At 45.8% G+C, this 18348-nt stretch overlaps 1 protein-coding gene across 1 annotated transcript; it reads right to left on the bottom strand.

Moving 5' to 3' along the window:
* Positions 1-115: 115 nt before the first annotated feature.
* Positions 116-17717, bottom strand: fam171a1 (family with sequence similarity 171 member A1). Its single transcript, XM_071529253.1, has 9 exons — positions 17233-17717; positions 12051-12278; positions 11250-11342; positions 9456-9614; positions 8165-8341; positions 5022-5138; positions 4531-4645; positions 3992-4109; positions 116-3564 (listed from the first exon to the last, which is right to left on the bottom strand). The coding sequence occupies exons 1-9, from the start codon at positions 17342-17344 to the stop codon at positions 2002-2004; spliced, it is 2682 nt and encodes an 893-aa protein (XP_071385354.1). The 5' UTR covers positions 17345-17717; the 3' UTR covers positions 116-2001.
* Positions 17718-18348: the final 631 nt, after the last annotated feature.

Genomic DNA, 18348 nt, shown 5'->3' with positions numbered 1-18348 from the left:
TGACATGACAGATTTGTGATGACTGAAAGGAAAAACAACAAATCTTATCAAACCAGACAACCACATGCAAAATAAGTTTTTCACATTTGTCCAAGAACACACACAATACACCAGTTTGGCTGTTTATTCAGAATAATAGGCTTCAAATATAATGCAAGCAACCAATATACACACTCAGGGTGCTGTGTACAGTAAAATATAGTGCAACTCTACCCTAGAATTGGTGGTTGCTCTGCGATACTAAGAGAGAAGAAGATGCCATTCACAACAAAAGCTCACACATCATTTTGACCAGGCAGAGGGAGTGAAAGAGAAAGAACTATACACACTCTGTAATATGATTTCTATGACTATATCAACCTTGAGTGGATGTGTGCTGATTATTTCTCAGCACACTTGCATGAATACGCAGCCTCACAACAAAACAGCAAACTCACAGCCAGCAGCAGCAATGCAAACAGACACTGCCACCACCCAGGCACACGTAATCACATTCAAGACAGCATTCACACTCAAAACCCAAATGTATATAAATGCACTAACATGACCTGCACTTTATCTTCACATACAATCGCATCTAGCTTTATCCCGGCTACAGTGAAAACCTCAAACTGCTCACCCTAGGGGAATAATGCCTCACTGATTACTGTAGAGGATTTTGCAGCTGCAGCTGGTAGACATTTTCCAAGATGTTTGCAGTGTAGCTTGTAGCTTCTAATATGCTAGTGCTGAGGAAGAGAGTTTACTGCATGCTTTCTTTCACAGGGGGAGGGGGGAGAAAGAGAGGGGGAGGACTGAGGTAGAGGAGGAAAGCTAAAGGCAAAAGAAGGCGAGAAATAAATAAGGTAATTTGTTCAACAAAACTGTGTAGAGTCAGCTTGTTCAAAGGCACTTGGAACACGAGGAAATGGTAAAATAGTGGTGAAATACAGCGAGCGAAAGCAGTTTGGTTTCAGGTAAAAGGTGTGTGTGTAACAATAAGGCGGGTCAAGAAAAAAAGCCCTTAACATATTTGAATAAAAACAAAATTAGCCTATTTTCGGGTAAAATACTTCATGTTGGCAATTAAAATGATAGTGATTAAAATTACAAAAAAAGGCATCTCAAGCAGCTGTATAAAAGTGATGCATAGCCTTCAGAGCAAAATATGCCAGTCAGTGGTTCAACAGTAACAAAACCCTTCATATTACATCTCACAATTATTTTGGGTGGAGCCATCGTAGTGGTATTGTATCCTTACCCACTAGCATAGTGGTGTGTCACATTATTTGATTCAGCTGTGGTGAGGACAGTGGTTTCATTTCATTAGTCCGCCTTCCTTCGTCCAAAATAAAAAAAAACAATGCACTGCAACCCCTATGCACTTCATGTAAATGCACACAGCCTTCTGATAGGCTAGATTAAATTCTAGCAATAGGACTCATATACCCATCTAAAGTACAGCTTTGCATGTTTGTGTTAGGGGTGGATTGTTGGGCAAGCTCCGCCTCCAGCATTTGCCATACTGCTCTCACTAAGCCAGTACTTTAAGGTCAGCGGACAAGAGGCCAATATGGCTCAAGAAAAGATTCCTTTAGTCTTTATTTTGTGAGAACCACCCGTCGCCTATTTCTTCTGCAGTTTAAGTTTACAAGGCTATTTATAAAAAAAAAGGCATATATCTGTTGTGCATAAAATATTCTATTTGTTTTTGTCCATTTATCTCACTCAGGCAATCTGTACACCATGCCTGATCAGTGGTCTATCCATGTAGTGTGGCGCGAGGATGAGAAAGTAGAGTCCGACAGTGGTCATTTCTTAAAAGGGACCTGGAAGTTCATGAAGGATCTGAATGGCCCCGTCTCTTCATGCACTGGTGGGGCTCCCAGTGCTGACATATTTTCTCAGTGCTATATAAAGAGGAATAAGGGGCTTCGTCTGAAACTGACATATCCTTCATGTCATGGTCTGGACTGAGGGGACTCTTAGTTAAGTGGTCAAGGGTTAAGGGTTAGGCGTGGGTCATTTGAGGTTGAAGGCCAGCAGGGGTCGCTCCTCTCTCCTCTGCCAGGGGCTCTTCTTTTCCTCCTCTCCGTCGTCGTGTGTTACATCATCATCAGGAGACACTGACAGCAGCGCACGCTCAGTTCTGAAAGTCACACCCTCTGGCGTTGGCAAGGGAGGAGGAGAGGCAGGGGAGGAAGACGAAGGTGAGGGGACCTCCTCTTGTATTTGTACCCCCTCTACTCCACTCCCCTCTCCTTCCCCCAGCTCCCCTCGGTGAACCTGTGCCTTATCTGACAGGATGGGTCCTGCTGTGCTGTCCTGGGGGCTGCACTTGGGTGTCTCCTCCTCGCTGCCTCCACCATCCAGATCATCCACATACACCAGCTGGGTGTAGGCCATGGCTGGAGAGCTACCCTTTGATCTGTCTTTATCAGTCTCTCTCTCCTCCCTCTCTCCCTCCCTCCCCCTGCGCCCCACTCTTGGCTCATTCAGGTCCACACCGGAGTCCAGACTAGCATCATTACCGTTGCCATGCCTCCCCCTACTGCTGTTACTTTGCCGACCTACTGCACCTGGTGTGTTGCTGTGGCACCCCGCCCGCTGAAGGTCAATGTAGGAGTGGCGAATGTGAGCGTTGGAACGACCATCCAATGAGACAAACCAGGCTCGCGGGTGTGGGAGGGGCTTCCCTCCCCTTAGTTCCATTAAAGTCTTCTCAGCCAACAAGGTGTCCTCGCTGTTTATTTCCATGAGAGCAGTTTCCCCAAGTGCTGTCGGAATAGACAGAGACTCTGACAGGCCACGCCCCTCTGCATCGCCCTGCTTGGTGGGACCCGGAGTGCAGTCCGTGGGGGATTGCCCTAGGGGCTGCTGGGAATGTGAGGCGTTGAGCTCAGCCTGGATGGTCTCCAGGTCACTCTGCTGGTCAGTCTGCAGCAGCAGGGCCTGGCCACACAGAGGGTGCTCCCCAGGCAGGCGCATGTAGTGGGCTGGGATCACCAGTGTCGGACGCACCCTCGGGTAGCCTTCTCCCCCGCTAAGTAGGTCCACAGAGCCGCAGCACAGCAGCTGGCCCGGCCGGGAGAGAGACTGGAGATTAGGACGCTCCAGGTGGTCCACAGACCGGGACAGGAGGTAGTCAGCTGGTCTACACTCACTTCCCTCCCCTCTGCTGGGGGAGTGAGGAGGAGAGGAGGGGGAGATGCCATCAACAATCCCAGCATTACTCAGGTGGTTAGCTGACACTTGAACCTGATTGGCTGAGGACAGTCGTGAAATCTGGTTGACGGATGAGCAGACGGAGGTGTATGATTGACGGTAGCCCCTGTCTGTTCCAGTGGAGAGGGCGGCCTTTAATGGGAACGTCTCCACAGACTGCCGGTAGTCTCTGCTGCGAGGCGTCAGGTTGCCAAGAGATGAGCCGTGGCGGCTGTTATTGCCTAGAGAGGAGCGGCTGTGTTTGCCGTGTGACATAAGGTCATGCTGATGTTGATTGTCATGTTGCTCATAGGAGGAGGGCTTCAGCATTGGCGTGGTCATGTCAGGTTCAGTTGCTGTGGAAACCAGTTCCAGTTGCACCTACAGATAACACAAGATTTCATAGTATGAAACTAAAAAATACATTCACATAAGGCTAAATGTCACACTGATGCAAACCAATGGAAGTGTAATTTAACCGCAGACAAAAACAGAGAGAGCATTTTTGTGATACTCTATTGATTCCTCATAGTTAATTTGACTTGGCTATCTGCCCTCCACAGGGAGGTTAGAGAGCAGGGTCAACTACAGAGCAGCAATGATATGTCTTACTTAAAGAAACTTCAGCAAGGTGGATGCTTGCCCACACAGGGAGCTTGAGCCCAGGCCTTGCAGGTCAAGGACTATCTCCCTGATCACCTCGCCAACTGACTTATCATTATAAAGTAAAGTGCTCTCTCTGTTTGATATTCCAAAGGACAGTGCAGAGCAGTCTAGTCAGTGAAAGGTTCTCTGGGGGCCAACAGACCTCGCTGCTGATGAGGTTGAGGTGGGACATGGAAGTGGCCTGGTCTCTCTTACTGCTGTCCAAACCGGAGGACAGCGTGAGCTTGCGGTGAGACCCCCGAGGCTTTATACAACGGCGCCTTTACAACAGAGACACAGAGCAGAGATTATGGGTCATTCAGAAGAATCGGTTTCAACTTAAAATAGACACTTTGCCTCTTCCAGAAACAGAGACTGTGACAATAAACCAAAAAAACTATTTGCATTGGACAAAATCAGGAAAAGAAATATGTTCTCTACGTAACATGAGATATGTTGTAGCATGAGAGCCCTTTAAGATATGAAATATTACTGTGGGGACTGAGGAGGATGAACAGACTTGGGCAGAGGGACACACACACACACACACACACACACACACACACACACACACACACACACACACACACACACACACACACACACACACACACACACACACACACACACACACACACACACACACACACACACACACACACACACACACACACACACACACACACACACACACACACACACCTGCAGTAGTACAGTAGGAGGCAGAGAAGGCACAGCAGGATGAGAGCCATGCCTCCCAGTATAGCCAGCAGGAACACTGTGTGGTATGTGCTGATGTCCTTTGCCACCACGGGACCTGCGAGAAGGACATTAGGTGGTGAAGAGAGAAATAGCAAAATCAGTGAAAGGTGAGCTTATCAAGGAACTGTAACATCAACCGATTTTTATATAAACGGGATGTATGCTCACTGTTTACTGCTCCAAAATGTGCTTTGTTAAAATACCTGGTGGCAAATAGCAGAAACATCCATCCTTTTAATATTTGTTGAGATTCTAGCTCCATCTATATTCTAAATCTTTCTTTCTTTCTTTCTTTTATCTTTCTAAATCTGTGAAATTGTGAGCAAACATATGCTAAGCCCAATACTGGGTGAAGGATAAATGTGTAAGGTCATGTGTTGTATGAAAGGTTCAGGTGTATAATCTGAGGTTAGATGGACTGTGATTCTCACCTGAGTGTAAAGGGGACATGGCGGCCACCCAGTATCCCAGCTGAGGGGCAATGTAGGTCAGACTGAGCTGCTGGCCGTCCCTCTGCACATAACCCAGACTGCTCTTTAGCCAGGCTCCTGCACACAGACATAGAGCTTAAAATTACATTTCTGAATAATTACTTTGTATCAGGCCCACCTTAACAGAGAGCATAAACAACAAAGTGACAGACAAACTCTGCTGCTCTTTACAAGAACATAGTCTGCAGCAACCTTCCACCCGACAGCTGACTCTCATGAACTCAGAATAGATTGAGCAACACCCCACTCAAATGCACTTAGATACACACATATGTCTAGTCTAAGGCACTTAAGCTTTAGGCCAAACAATCTGACACACTGTCAGGAGTAAACTCTCTGTCAATAGCTGGTAAGCCTCCTGTCCATGCAGTAACTTGGCCCTAGTGTCAGAATGGAACGCAAGACACTTTGGCAGTACTGAAGCCACCCACAGGGAGGCAGCATGCACAAAGCGTCAATGGGAGCCTCTCGATAGGAGCACACTCGAAACAACAGCAGTCATAACAGTGCCAGTGCCTAAACCACAACAAAGCCGGGGGCATTGATTGATTGGCTGACAGTAAATCAGGTTTAAGAGGAAACATTCAATTGTGTCTATGTCCCCTCCTCTGGTACTCAGGACTAACACAGCAAGAGCTACGCTGTTCCCATGTTTGTGATTATGCACCACACTGCAACATCAAGCACTCAGGAATCTGCATCTATCTCCCGGAGGGAGGAAGTGTAAAGGGAAGGAAAGGATATTAAAGCAGAAAGAGAGATATACGAGAGACAGTGAAAGGGAAAAAACAACACGGTGAGAGGAAACGAGTGCGGAGAAAGGGGGATGGAAAGAGAGATAAGGAAAAAGGCACAAGGAAGAGAGGCAGTGAGAGAGTGGAGAACGGCTGTGTGACTCAGCACCTTTGTAGCTCTCTCCCTTTCAAATATTTTTTATTGAGCCAAAGAATCTTATACATACAGTATATTATCGTGTCAATGCTGTGAAAAAAACTATAAAATTATATTTAAGTATCTTCACAGATACAAAACATATGATACAAAAAATATAGGATTGTTTCTTGAGATTTGGAACAATATCAAAAACAAACAAACCAAAAAGAGAAAGGGAAATTAAAAGAAATAGGTGACCTTTATCTTCCCTGTAGTAGCTCTCTCTCTCACACACACACACACACACACACACACACACACACACACACACACATCCACAGCCCTGTGCTCAGCCCTGCCCAGATTCACCCTTGTTCTGTGTCCTCCTGCAACATTTCCACAAGGGAGTCCTCTCTCTGTGAGTGACCCGTTTAATAGTGACATTTAATGACTCTGTTCCCACGCTTCATTACAATACAGCGCTGAGAGTCTGGCAACTGCTCAGTGACAATGCAAACATGCATAATGTCAACACAGCCCATATATTACTTCTGCAGCTCTCACCCATGCAAAGTCAGTGCAGCTGACATTGCTTTTTTGTACTTTCAGCTATTCACAAACAGCATTGTGGACATTTGAGGAAGCTGCCCTTATTTGCATCAGCAAACTCCTGTCTGGGCGAGGGTTAGTTAGGTTGTTTGTATATGACATCACCTCATGCTCATAAAACATCTAACAATACAAGAGAGGTTGTCAGTTACACAAACAGAACAGGTTTCTGTATGTGTGTGTGTGTGTGTGTGTGTGTCAGCAGCTAGTCCATGTGCAGAGCTTGTCAACAACAACACTGGCTTCTTTGTGAGGGAATCTTTGCCAGCTTGAAGTATTCCTCTAACAGGCACCGGAAGGATTTCAAAGTTCTTTCTCTGTGTCTCGCTTTTTTCTTACTTTAACACACACACACACACACACACACACAAATGCGCATACATACGCACATGCACACTCGCACGAACATGCACACACTTAACTGCTCGCTGGAGAAACTCAATCAGGAGCCTGGCCATTCTGTTGTGTTATTTATTTGGTGGGTTGCTAAGAAACGCGAGGTCTACCCTGGAGAGGGGTCCAGAGATGGCTTCTGTTGTGGAAATACTCACTGCTACAGGCTGTGCATGAGCTACAAGTGTGTATGTGTTCTGTCAGCTTCTATCAAAGCCCTTTTTATAAGCTCCTGTGATGTTGATACTTTGGGCAGTTTAGACTGAGGCTTAAGATCCTCAAAAGTATCACAAGACTTTCTAGATTTTCTAGCATTGATTGGCCTGATATAAAATTTGCCGTGCTTGGCGGGAACATTTTAAGTACAGAACATGCTGGTCTCAATCACATATGCAGTAAATCATCTCAATACAGAAGACACTTATCTGGTCAAGCCGGCCGCCAGTTTTTTTTTTCAATAGCCTGTAATTTCCATCAATATACATTAAGAAGGATGATTTGTAGCTCAGACACATCTGACTCAACTGATGACCTAATCACTGCCTTTCAGCTAGGCGAATACAAGTGAAGCTGGGTGTGTCAGAATACTGGAAGTCTGACACCAGAGGTTTTACTTTGCTGGAATAAATCTGTGGGTCCCAGGAGGCTTGAATGGTCTCAACTGTACTAGCCAGTGCCGATTGTTTAGTTTAGCAAGATTTGACTGAGCTGTATCGAGGAGATTATATAGCCATGGTCCAATCTTGTGATGTGGATGTGATCAGTATTTGTGTTTTGATTTGCAGATTAATTCGGTACTGTACGTTCTGTTATAAGTTGGTCATTTTTTTAATAACTTTATGAATAAATCCATTCATCACACTTGTAGTACACTGTTACAAGCGGTGACCTGACTGCACTGTGTGACTGTGTGCATGGTGTGTTTGTATAAATGCTGACATTTGGATAATTTCACATTCAGATAATTTCACAAAGCGTATAGCCATCCAGGTAGGTCTGATTTTCATAGATGTATCAATATTACTGCATGACACTTTCAAAAGACAGAAACAAAAAACAAAAAAAAAAAGAGTCCATGAGGTTACTGTTCAGAGCTCATGTCGGAAAATACAAACACAGAAATAATCAGCACTCTGCTCAAGCTTAAAAAGTCGGAAAAGCTTTGTGTGCAAGTGTGTGTGTGTGTTTGTGTGTGTGTCAGTACTTACCCAAGCGTGGGTCGAATCTCCAGGCGGGGATGTGATCATTTTCCTTCAGGCCACTGTCAGCCGGCAGAGGGACGGAGATGCTGATTGGCTCATTCACCTGCAGCTCCACTCCCTCGCTGGCCAATAGGTGAACAGAGATGGCTGCCACAGGAGTCAACTCAAACCTCCTCTCAGTCCCTGCGAGAGAAGCAAAGGAGGGGGTGAGAGAGAAAAATTTAGTAAAGGTGAAGAGAGTGGGAGTGAGGTGTGTAGAGCGGGAGCAGAGAGAAAGGAGCAGACAGCAGGGGGGGAGTAACATAAAGCGGTGCAGATAAAGGAGAGTTGTCAGGCGAAAGACAGACAGGAAGGAAAACAAGGAGCAGAAAGGAAAGAAGGAAACGGGGATGGGAGTGAAAAAATTGGCCGACTGAGGTTGGAAATGTCACAAAGCATTGTGTGTAAAGCACAAGTATGCTTGTCTTGCCCGCAGGGAGAAGGTAGGAAGGGGGTTGGGGGGGTGATCTTTTGAGGGGTATTCAACCTGAAGGAGAAAGAAGTACACACAAAACACACATACACACACCAAGACATGGAGGAGACTCTCTGAAAGAGCCGAGGCAGAGGGCTTGTGTTAGAACAGAGAGCGCACACAGGGGTTATTGTGTTTCAGGGGGTCAGATAGAGAGGCCTCTCCAGGGTAGTCTCACTCTCTCTCTCTCTGATGTAGCACCCGTTTTAGCCTTCACTCCCCACCCCCTCTCAACAGCCTTCTCCCCTGTCATCCACCGCACTCTGGCACTCTTAAGGCAAATTTATGGTTTCTGCGGTGTGCCCGGTGTTCGCGGTGTTCACGGCAAGATCTTTCTCTCCGCAGAGCCACAGCATTTTATGGTAAATGCGGTAACAGCGCGGCATTTGCGGAGATTGCAGAATCTCCTCCGATTGTCAATTTTTGCCGGTTGTCAGCTGTCAGTTGGCTCGATTAGACTACTTCCCTGGTAACCAACTAACATTGCAAACATTAACCAATCATAGCATCTGAACTGACTGTGGCATTTGCGGAGGCCTCTGCAGAGTTTCAATTTTTGAGAGGAGCGTGGAGCTCGGTGTGGACCCTCCGCAGACCCCCTGCGGAGCTCCGCACTCGCCGCACAGACCCTCCGCACCGCAAACACCGGGCACACCGCAGAAACCATAAATTTGCCTTTACTCCCCTCCGCATCTCCCCCTTGCTCTCCCTGGCCTATTGTATTTGAAAAGCTGATGTCTTGAACTCCGCTGTGCTGTTCCCATCCTCCAGTGCGAGCCTTACCTGTGCCGTTGCCGCCGAGTCCCTGCAGGTAAGGGAAGTGCTGGATGTGGGCAGGGGAGCTGGCAACGGTGAGCAGAGCGGTCAGGTTGGCGTAGGATGTGTTGGGAGGAAGACTCAGGGCTCTGCGCTGAAACTGAACCCAGGGCTGGCCCCTCGAACCTTAGGGCAAGACAGGTAGACACAAAGGAGGTGAGGAACCGCACAAGTGCACACATGAAAACACACAGAAAGAACACAATGACATATTTCTTATCTTTAAACATATCGCTGTTGTTGGGTAAAAACCTGTATCTCCAAAATGTCAACTTTTCAATGTCAACTAAAAGGAAAGGGATTCATAGACCCACAACTTAAGGTAAAATCCTCAAAACTAGAGTTATGAGGTTTTCACCCGCTATATTATATATTAGGCTCTACAGCAACATCAACTTGCTCACTGATGTTTTTCAGGATGGTTTTACAAGGCAATTTTCTACTCCCTAATGCCATTTCATAAATTCAGCCATCAAATTAGGCTTAATGGAGGTAACTCTGGATCGATAGTGTAAAGACAATGCCCTGCTATACTTTTTCTCTCAGCTCAAGCGATGCTCCTTTCTGATATTTTGCTGTGCAATTAATTGTTTCCTTTTCATCTCTCACCATCCCCTGCCTCCCACCCTCTCTGCCTTCCATTAACAAATTATAGATAAAGTCTGCAAATAAAAGCGTACACTAACGGCTGCGCGTAGCTGGACTCAGCAAGGTGATGTCATTGTGGTCCGACTGTGCCGAGTGCACATTCCTGAGCAATGAGTCAAAGATCCAGCTGTATATGAGCGTACACTGTGTTTGTGTTTCTATCTTGTTGTACTCTCTCTATATATTGAGGGTATCGTTTATATCCACAGTTTGTGCATCCTCTGACGTCTGTATTCCTGTCTTAAGCTTGCTCTCTAAGTTCAGGTGTGTGTGAATGTAGCCTCACATACTTTGCCTTCCAAGGCCTTGTGGTTTTGCCAAAGGAAGTGACCCTCATTGTCTTCTTTGTGTGCTCCCTTACTCCACTCTTCTCGTCTTTTTTCCCTCCACTTTCCTCTCACCTCGTCTGTTCCTCCTTCTGTCGGACACTACTCTGCCCATCCCCCTTTCCCAATTCTCTCCCATTGCCCCACCCACATCCCCACTCTCCAGCACACATCCTCCCCCTCCTCCTCCTCCTCTCCCTCTTTCATTCTCTTTCCTGGTGCCACATGCCAAGGTTTATCGCTCCCTTGGGCGCCCAAGTTGAAAACATCATGACAAACGGAGAGTGTGTCGGACAGAGGGCAGAATTTACACTACACTCAGACACGTGCTGTGGGCAATGTGTACTCTAGGGTTTGTCATGTTAATGACATGTGTGTACGCCTGCACGCACGTGTGTGTGTGTGTGTGGGGTGTAGTTTATTAGTCAGCCAACACTGCTGACACTTTAAATTACTCCCTTGTCAGTCACAGACACACAAAAGACCCAGCAGACAGAGACAAATTTAATTCAACCTTATTGAGTAAGCCTTATCTAATATAATTACACACACCTAAACAAAGGGGCTGACTAACAAGAGAGACCCATGATGTGTGTGTGTGTGTGTGTGTATGTGTGTGTGTGTGTGTGTGTGTGTGTGTGTGTGTAGCAGGGTGGACATTTTTCATTATTTATGTGTGAGAGGTCACCGGGACAAGGACAAAAGGCCCACAAATGCATGGGTAAATATATACATAGGAAAAAACATGTATGCTCATACTCATACACACACATACACACTGCATTACCTTGGAAGCCAGAGGCAATCTGGACAACATCATCATACACCATCAAAGTAGCAGCTCTTTCTGGTAGCAACTCCAGACTGATGGAGGAAAACACTGGAACACAAACACAACCTTGTTGTTATAGACATTGCAACAATTAACATTACAATCAGCTAAGAAACAAACTCCAAAAACTACAAACCTCTACCTGGCCACTTTTCTGATCATGATCAAACATAACAAGTCATTAAACCATCTTTATGCATTTTTAATCGTCCTGCTTTTATCCTGTCTGCTATGCAGGACAGAAGTCTGACCCAGCATACTATACTTCTTTCCTCTTCCTTCCTTCCTTTCACTCCTCTATTGTTCAGAGCTGGTAAGCGTGATAATCCAATTGGCCGCCGTTCCGTTGGCTCATAATAAACCCCCCCGGCCCACCTCCCCACAACACACTCACACTCACTCCTGGGAGGCTTTCTATGTGTGTGTGTGTGAGTGTTAGAGTGAAAGAGAGGCTTAGGCAGCCCCTTGCTGGGTTTTGGCATCTATTGTAATAAATTAGTAATGGAGCACTCCACTCATCATTAGCTCACACACCTGGTGCAAACTCACACTCTCACTCACACAGACATACACATACACACACACGTAAAAACCGTCCTCACCACTGAAAATTAATAAGCGGCAAGCACATAGCACAACACTCTCTCTCTAAATGCGGCTATTTCATGAAATCCCTGCTCCACTTGTCCTAATATTTCTCTCTTAGATACACACGCACACACACATACACACACACACACACACACACACACCTACCAGGCAGTCTGGAGGGTATCCAGGGGACAGAGTTTGGCACATAGCCCTGTTTGGTTGCAGTGACGACCAACGGTGTCCCAAGGCGGTAGGGGAAGCGAAGGTAGGCGTTGCCATCAGCCAGTGAGGTTTCCGTGGTTACAGAAGTGTGGTTGGTGAAGAGTTCTATGGTGGCTCCTCCCAAAGGCTGCTGGGTGCTGGCATCGCTCAGGTGAACCTTCAGAGTCACCTCTGTGGACACACAGAGTGTTATCAGGTTGCGTATATATATGAGTGTTTGTGTGTGTGTGAAGAGACAAAAACTGCAGACAAACTGTAAACAACCATGAGAGGGAGTGACATGCAGACATAAATGCATAAGGTTCTTGTAATTATAGCCATCTTAAATACAGTCATCTCTTTAACTGGGTTAAGTTTCAGTGTCAGGCCCTTCGCCTCCGAACCACTGAGACAGCATTCCTGAATCCAGCCAATCACAAGGGGACAGACGTCTGACTGTTTCCTGGATTCTGGCCAATGGCACTTCCCCTCCAAAACAATGGGCCATTTCCCTCTCTCAAAGAAGCCTTGGACCAGAGGGAAAAAACAACAGTGTATATAAACACCTTCTTTGATGGAGACGAGGCAAACAACAATTCAACAGAGACTGCCTGTTGATTGAAAAAGGACTCACACTAAGTCAGCGAGACTGGCAAATTACATGCTTCCATATAACCATTAGGGTTACAATCAGATCCACATACTATCCAAATAAGGTATGTACGCACAAACACAGACACCCACACAAACGTCCTTATTGTTGTTTACTAAATAAAACAAACATGTATAAATAAGCTAGCATTTGCATTAATCTCAAAACACATTACGTGCAGGTAGAGCCTGTATCTGTGACTCTGCAGCACTTGCAACCTATTTACACTCCAGCACACAAATGCCATTGTGTACAGAAATAGGCCTACTCAAACACTGGTTGAGTTCAGCGTGTCACAAGCTGCAGAACTATTTCAGCATCATGTCCCAAAGGTGCAACACAAACAACTTGGTACAAAAACACTATAATTTCAGAGCCACACAAACGCATGCTCTCTCTCTTTCTCTATTTGAATCGTCTTTGCACACATGACAACAAGGGATCTGTTTGATCATTGGCTGACCCATGGTGACCTTTCAATTAAGGTTGAAAGGTTTTCTCCCTCCCACTCCCTTAACCTAAACATGCCTACCTCCCCCGCACTCACTGCAACTGAATTTTGTCGTAACTCTCTCTCATAACCCCCCCCCACACACACACACACACACACACATCCCTGTCTAACACATATATACCCTCGGCTAGACAAGTTCCCCTCCCCCACTCCAGAGCACCGCAGTCAGTGAAGAACCACTCCGACTCATAGGGTTCAACCCAAGTGCAGGCTCCACCTAAGAGACTGTACACACAATGATAGCTTTGCATGTGTGGAAGTTATATGGTGCTTTGTGCGCGGTGAGGTTTGGCAGAGTAACGTGTCAATCTCAAACCAAACACATTATTACCATGAGAGTCCTGGTGTGAAGCTCCGCTCTCGGCTGCATTTACTCCATTCCTGTCTTCCTTACAATTCTACTTACAAAAAGAGGCTGGAGGATTTCCCCTTAACAAAAACAACCCACTGCACTAAGATTTTATGCGCGTGTTTGGGGGGGGGAAGCATGACCTCACTTCCTGTCCCACTCCCACTGATCTGTCGTTAGGGGTACCAGCTGTGCTCACTTTAAAGAACTCCTCTGGGAGACCCCAGAGACACACACACACACAAACGCACACACAAATGGAACAGTCCCCTCCCAATCCTCATCCAATAAATCACTAGTGTGGTGACATCATTGTTAAACAAGCTAGGAGACTCCTCTGTGCTTGGACATACAATAAGAGAGAGAGGAGAGGGAGAGGGTGATGGTCGGCCTAGACTGAAGGCCTTGGGATGCTGCAGCTACTCAACTAAACCAGTAACTGCTCTCACTCAGTTGACCGTGTGTGTGTGTGTGTGTTGAAGTGCCATATGGAGGATAAAGACTTCAAAGAGAGTTTTGCCCGACCAATGCTGCGATCTCAGACCAATTATCCCAGGCAACAGCAGCCATAGCAGCAGGGTGGTTGTGTGTGTTTGTATGCTCCGAGAAAGAGAGATAGACCCAAGAGGAGGGCCACACAGGGCAGAGATAATGAGAGTGTGTGTCTGTGAGTGTGTGTTTCTGCACACTAGAGTATTAACGTGTGTTGTTTGTGTGTATTAATCAGATACTACAGTAAGGCAGGGCATCACTGCACCATAACAGTGAGGTGGATTAATGGAAAATGCATGGTATGGTTGGCCTCCACTGGGTGGGTGAGGGGTTCGGCGTTCTTCCAAATAGGGGAGGGGGGAGCAGATGCACTCTGCACATTAGGAGGCTAAGTAGAAGGCTAGCTTTTTAGCCACATCCACTTACTTACAATCAGGGGATTGGTATAAGCAAACAATGCAATCAATAATCTTCCAGACCCAAAACTGTGAAGGTGTCTTTCAATTAAGGCTGAATCATGTCATATTATTTCTGACACTGAATAAGAAAAACAAAAACAATGCAGTTTAGCATGCGAGTCTATGAGAATTAGGCTACACCGCGTCTTTGACTTCAAGCCTCAATTGATTGTCGTTTGCGTTTTAGGCTATAAAACCTTTTAAATCACAGCAAAAGTAAAAGACAGCACCACATTTAGTTAAAGCTACATTTAACCAGGCACATAAATTATAAATGTCTTCTTTACCATGGCGGAAAAAGGAAAGAGGAAAATTGCCTTTCTGAAAATGTTAGGGGATTCTAAATAAAATGAAGAACACAAAAACAAGACAAATAAATCACTAACAGATCCTGGCCACAGAGAGCTGAACACTACTAGGGAAGCAACAAGAATTATAAGACAGAACCACTCAGCATGTCACAGCATGAAACATGTGAACAGGTGCAGAGGCAAATCAAGACATACTGGTTTAGGAAAATAAAAGAACATGGGGGATGGACACACACAAACACACACTTATCCCTTTAACTAAAACTCTGGCATTATAAACAAAGAAAGGGCTATCAATAGGCGTACAGCCTGCTATTTTCCCTTGTCTGGATTAAAAGTAAGATTAGATAGTGGTGGTCAATCCCATTAACTCAGCAGGGGAGAAAGCAATTAGGTTACATCATCAGGTCTCCACTCCGCTGCCAGGCTGGAGGGCAAATGGACTCTACTCATCTTGCTTCAGTATGCATTGCAGCCTACACTCTATATACATCCTACAGATTTTGATCTGATTCTCTCAATCTCATACAAGAGTTGACCTGAGGTATCCTACCCAAAGTGGGCCGCTGTTAGCACTCACACTCAATATCTCGTGATTAAAATCTAGCTTGGCTAACTGGTGACAATATGATTTGATCTTCTGCTTCCTGGCAGCTCTTGTCCAGTTTCAGCCAATGTTTTCCTGGTGGAGATGCAACGCCATGCCTATTATGGCCAGCAGTAATGTGAGTGAGATCTATATCTGTGGGTAGATTGTCTGTCTGGCTCCACACAGCCATGTTGTCTGCTGGACCAGGAGAAAACCTCAGTATCGACCTGACCACACCCCCCAGGGACAACTGAAGGTCAATCTGGGGCAAAGTGAACGACAGAGAGAGAGAAATGGAAAGGGGGGGGGGGTAAAGAAAGGCAGAGGTAGACTTCAAACCACCGTAGTTTTATCTTGTGAACTGTGAAGGCAAATGTACCTCGTTCCACAACACAGCTTGTTGTTGTGAACACTGCATGTAGTAGTAGCCTATTTTCATGATGCTGAGAACATCCGACCTTAAGCCTTGCAGAAGAACTACCTCAAACACTCCTGCGGCAGTCTAGGCTAACCATCAAACTATCGACTATGAGGAAGAAACTGAATTTTGAAGGGAATAATATCATTGCCCAGTAATGCATTTTTTCTGACGCTGACCCTGGTTTACGGGGATAGCTCTGTTTACATTCATAGCTCTACTCTAAACACAGTTGCAGTAGGAGGGCCAAGCGCAGGCAAGTCAGCATGTAAGAGCAAAGAAATGACTTGAAATGGCTTTAACTGAAGTCTGAGATCACAGAGCCGTGTTGTCCTCTTGATGTGTGTGCGTGCACGTGCATGTAAGTCAGAGATAAAGGGAATGGATAAAACAGATGTGGCAACTCTAGGAAGCCGCAATGAAAGGCCAGCTTTAGAGCGGCTGAATGAAATACCACTAGAATATTGTGATTCATGCTGCCTTTCAAACTTGGAGTGTGTCTGCTGCAGTGTTGTAAGGCTGCCTTGTTGTTAGAGAGCTTACATCTTGCAGGACTTGGTCTATGGAGCTGACTGCCTCCCTCACCTCATTTTTGCCACTCCATTGACTCCTGAAGGATAAATTAATCTGTTAACCTCCACGGGTAGGTCAAAACACACGGTCAACTACAAAACAGCTGGTAGGGATTCATCGACTTGCTCTAGGACACTTAAGCAGGGCGGATGCCTACTGTCACTGGGTTTTAACCCGGGCCTTCTGGTTGAAGGGTAGTCTCCCTAAACACCACACCACCCTCATCTACACCCCAAAAATAAATCACATTTCAAACAGTTCAAGTTATGCAGGCTAGAGGAGGTATGCGTGTAAGTTAGTTACATGATGGTGAAATCCCACAAATGCCCCTCCGCCCACAAAGACACACACACACACACAGGCCTTTGCTGAAACGTAGCAACAATATGTGATCAATCACTGCAGTTGGACTCATTCCACTGTTTGCTATATTAATAATGTGCACAATGAGGACATTTTTTCAGCAATCGGCAGTAATAGCAAATCTTTTCCTACAGACATACCGGTTAAAGAAAAGTTAAGCGTGGTTTCAGTAGCGGTTGCCACCCAAACACAGGGACATTACGGTATTACGAACATTTCAGAGACGATAAAGTTTGCCTGCTTGCTCTGTACCACAAGGCTAACTTGCTAGCGTTAGCTGAGTTTAGGTCACATCAGCATCTGAGGTGGCTAGCAGCACCGTTAGCCACCAAATTAGCAAGCTAGCCATCTCGTAGACAAGGCAAATTATCATGGGAGCTGAACTGCCACGGGTGAGCAAGCGGACACATTTTCGATCTTCCTTTACCTTCGGTGGCGTTGTCCTCCTGTAATGTTTTGGTGACCGCTTTGGAGACGTGGTATCCCAAAAGGCAGAGTACAATCGCAGCGGTCCTGCTCCAGTCCACAACCCGCATCATTGCAGATGTGTGTATCAACGCAAACGATTCAAAAAGTAGCAGCCAAATCTTTGCTTTTGACAAACTCGCGGACTACATCAGCGTAAAATCAGATATCCCATAAAGCAGGCGATACTCCATATTTAGGAGCATCAGCATTCCTCCATTTTTTGCCTGTGCCGTATTTCCTCTGTCCCGTTTTGCATCCCCCAGCCCTTTGCCGCTCGGTCGATTTTTTCATCGACGGGCCAGGGTCAGGGAAGAAGACGGCCCCATTCCTCTGTGCCACATGCCCCAGAACAGCACCAACAGGCGGCTTACTCCACGAGCAGCACCGCCAACATCTATGGAGCTCCAGTGCCACCTGCCGGCTTCTTCCACGAATGAAAAACTGGGTAGGGTAAGTATGAAAACATGTCTTATATCCTATTGTCTTTACTATTATATTGATGTACCCTTTATTCCTATCTTTTTATATTCCTGTAGTGTCTTTTTGTTTTTACATTATCGTATAGGACTAGATTTCAGAGATTGCAGAGACCAATCTGTCATTATTAGTAATTCTATTATCATGAGCTGTTTTAAAGCCATTTCTCATTTGGTCCTGGAGGAAACAGCAAACATGAAGTCCTCTACCTGTCCCCTAGATACTACCAAGTTTTTTAAAGATGTATTTTGAATCCGTCAATGCCAGCATTTTGTCTCTTATCAATAGCCCTGGCCACTGGTGTTTTTCCTTATAGTCTGAAACAGTGCAGTGAAAGTTCAACCCCTTTTCAAGAAACCTATAGTCTTGATCCCCCCTCTCCTGCAAACTACAGGCCCATCTCCAAACTGCCATTTTTATCTAACAAATTTTGTAAACTTTTGTAATGAAATTGGCACCTCCCATCATGGAAGATTCATTGAACTGTCCAACAACACTGCCAGGAGGCTAAACAGTAAATTCTGCAGTACACTCTGCTGCAATCTGCAGTAAACTTCACTGTCTAACCTGATTTGTGACATTGTCTCAAACTTCCATA

This window comes from Centroberyx affinis, unplaced genomic scaffold (genome assembly GCF_046629955.1).
Source record: "Centroberyx affinis isolate AG114_WGS23_722 - 3 ecotype Tasmania unplaced genomic scaffold, CSIRO-AGI_Caff_v1 ptg001775l_1, whole genome shotgun sequence".
Classification (NCBI taxonomy): Eukaryota; Metazoa; Chordata; class Actinopteri; order Beryciformes; family Berycidae; genus Centroberyx; species Centroberyx affinis.
This window is presented reverse-complemented; position numbering and strand designations above follow the sequence as displayed.

Bases quoted from the DNA above. Each gene is read 5' to 3' on its own strand.
- fam171a1 (XM_071529253.1), bottom strand. From the start codon at position 17,344: ATGATGCGGGTTGTGGACTGGAGCAGGACCGCTGCGATTGTACTCTGC. The intron at 4,646-5,021 runs GTGAGAATCACA...TCCTTCTCGCAG, and splicing joins CATGTCCCCTTTACACTCAG to GTCCCGTGGTGGCAAAGGAC. The intron at 3,565-3,991 runs GTCTGTTGGCCC...TGTTATCTGTAG, and splicing joins TCAACCTCATCAGCAGCGAG to GTGCAACTGGAACTGGTTTC.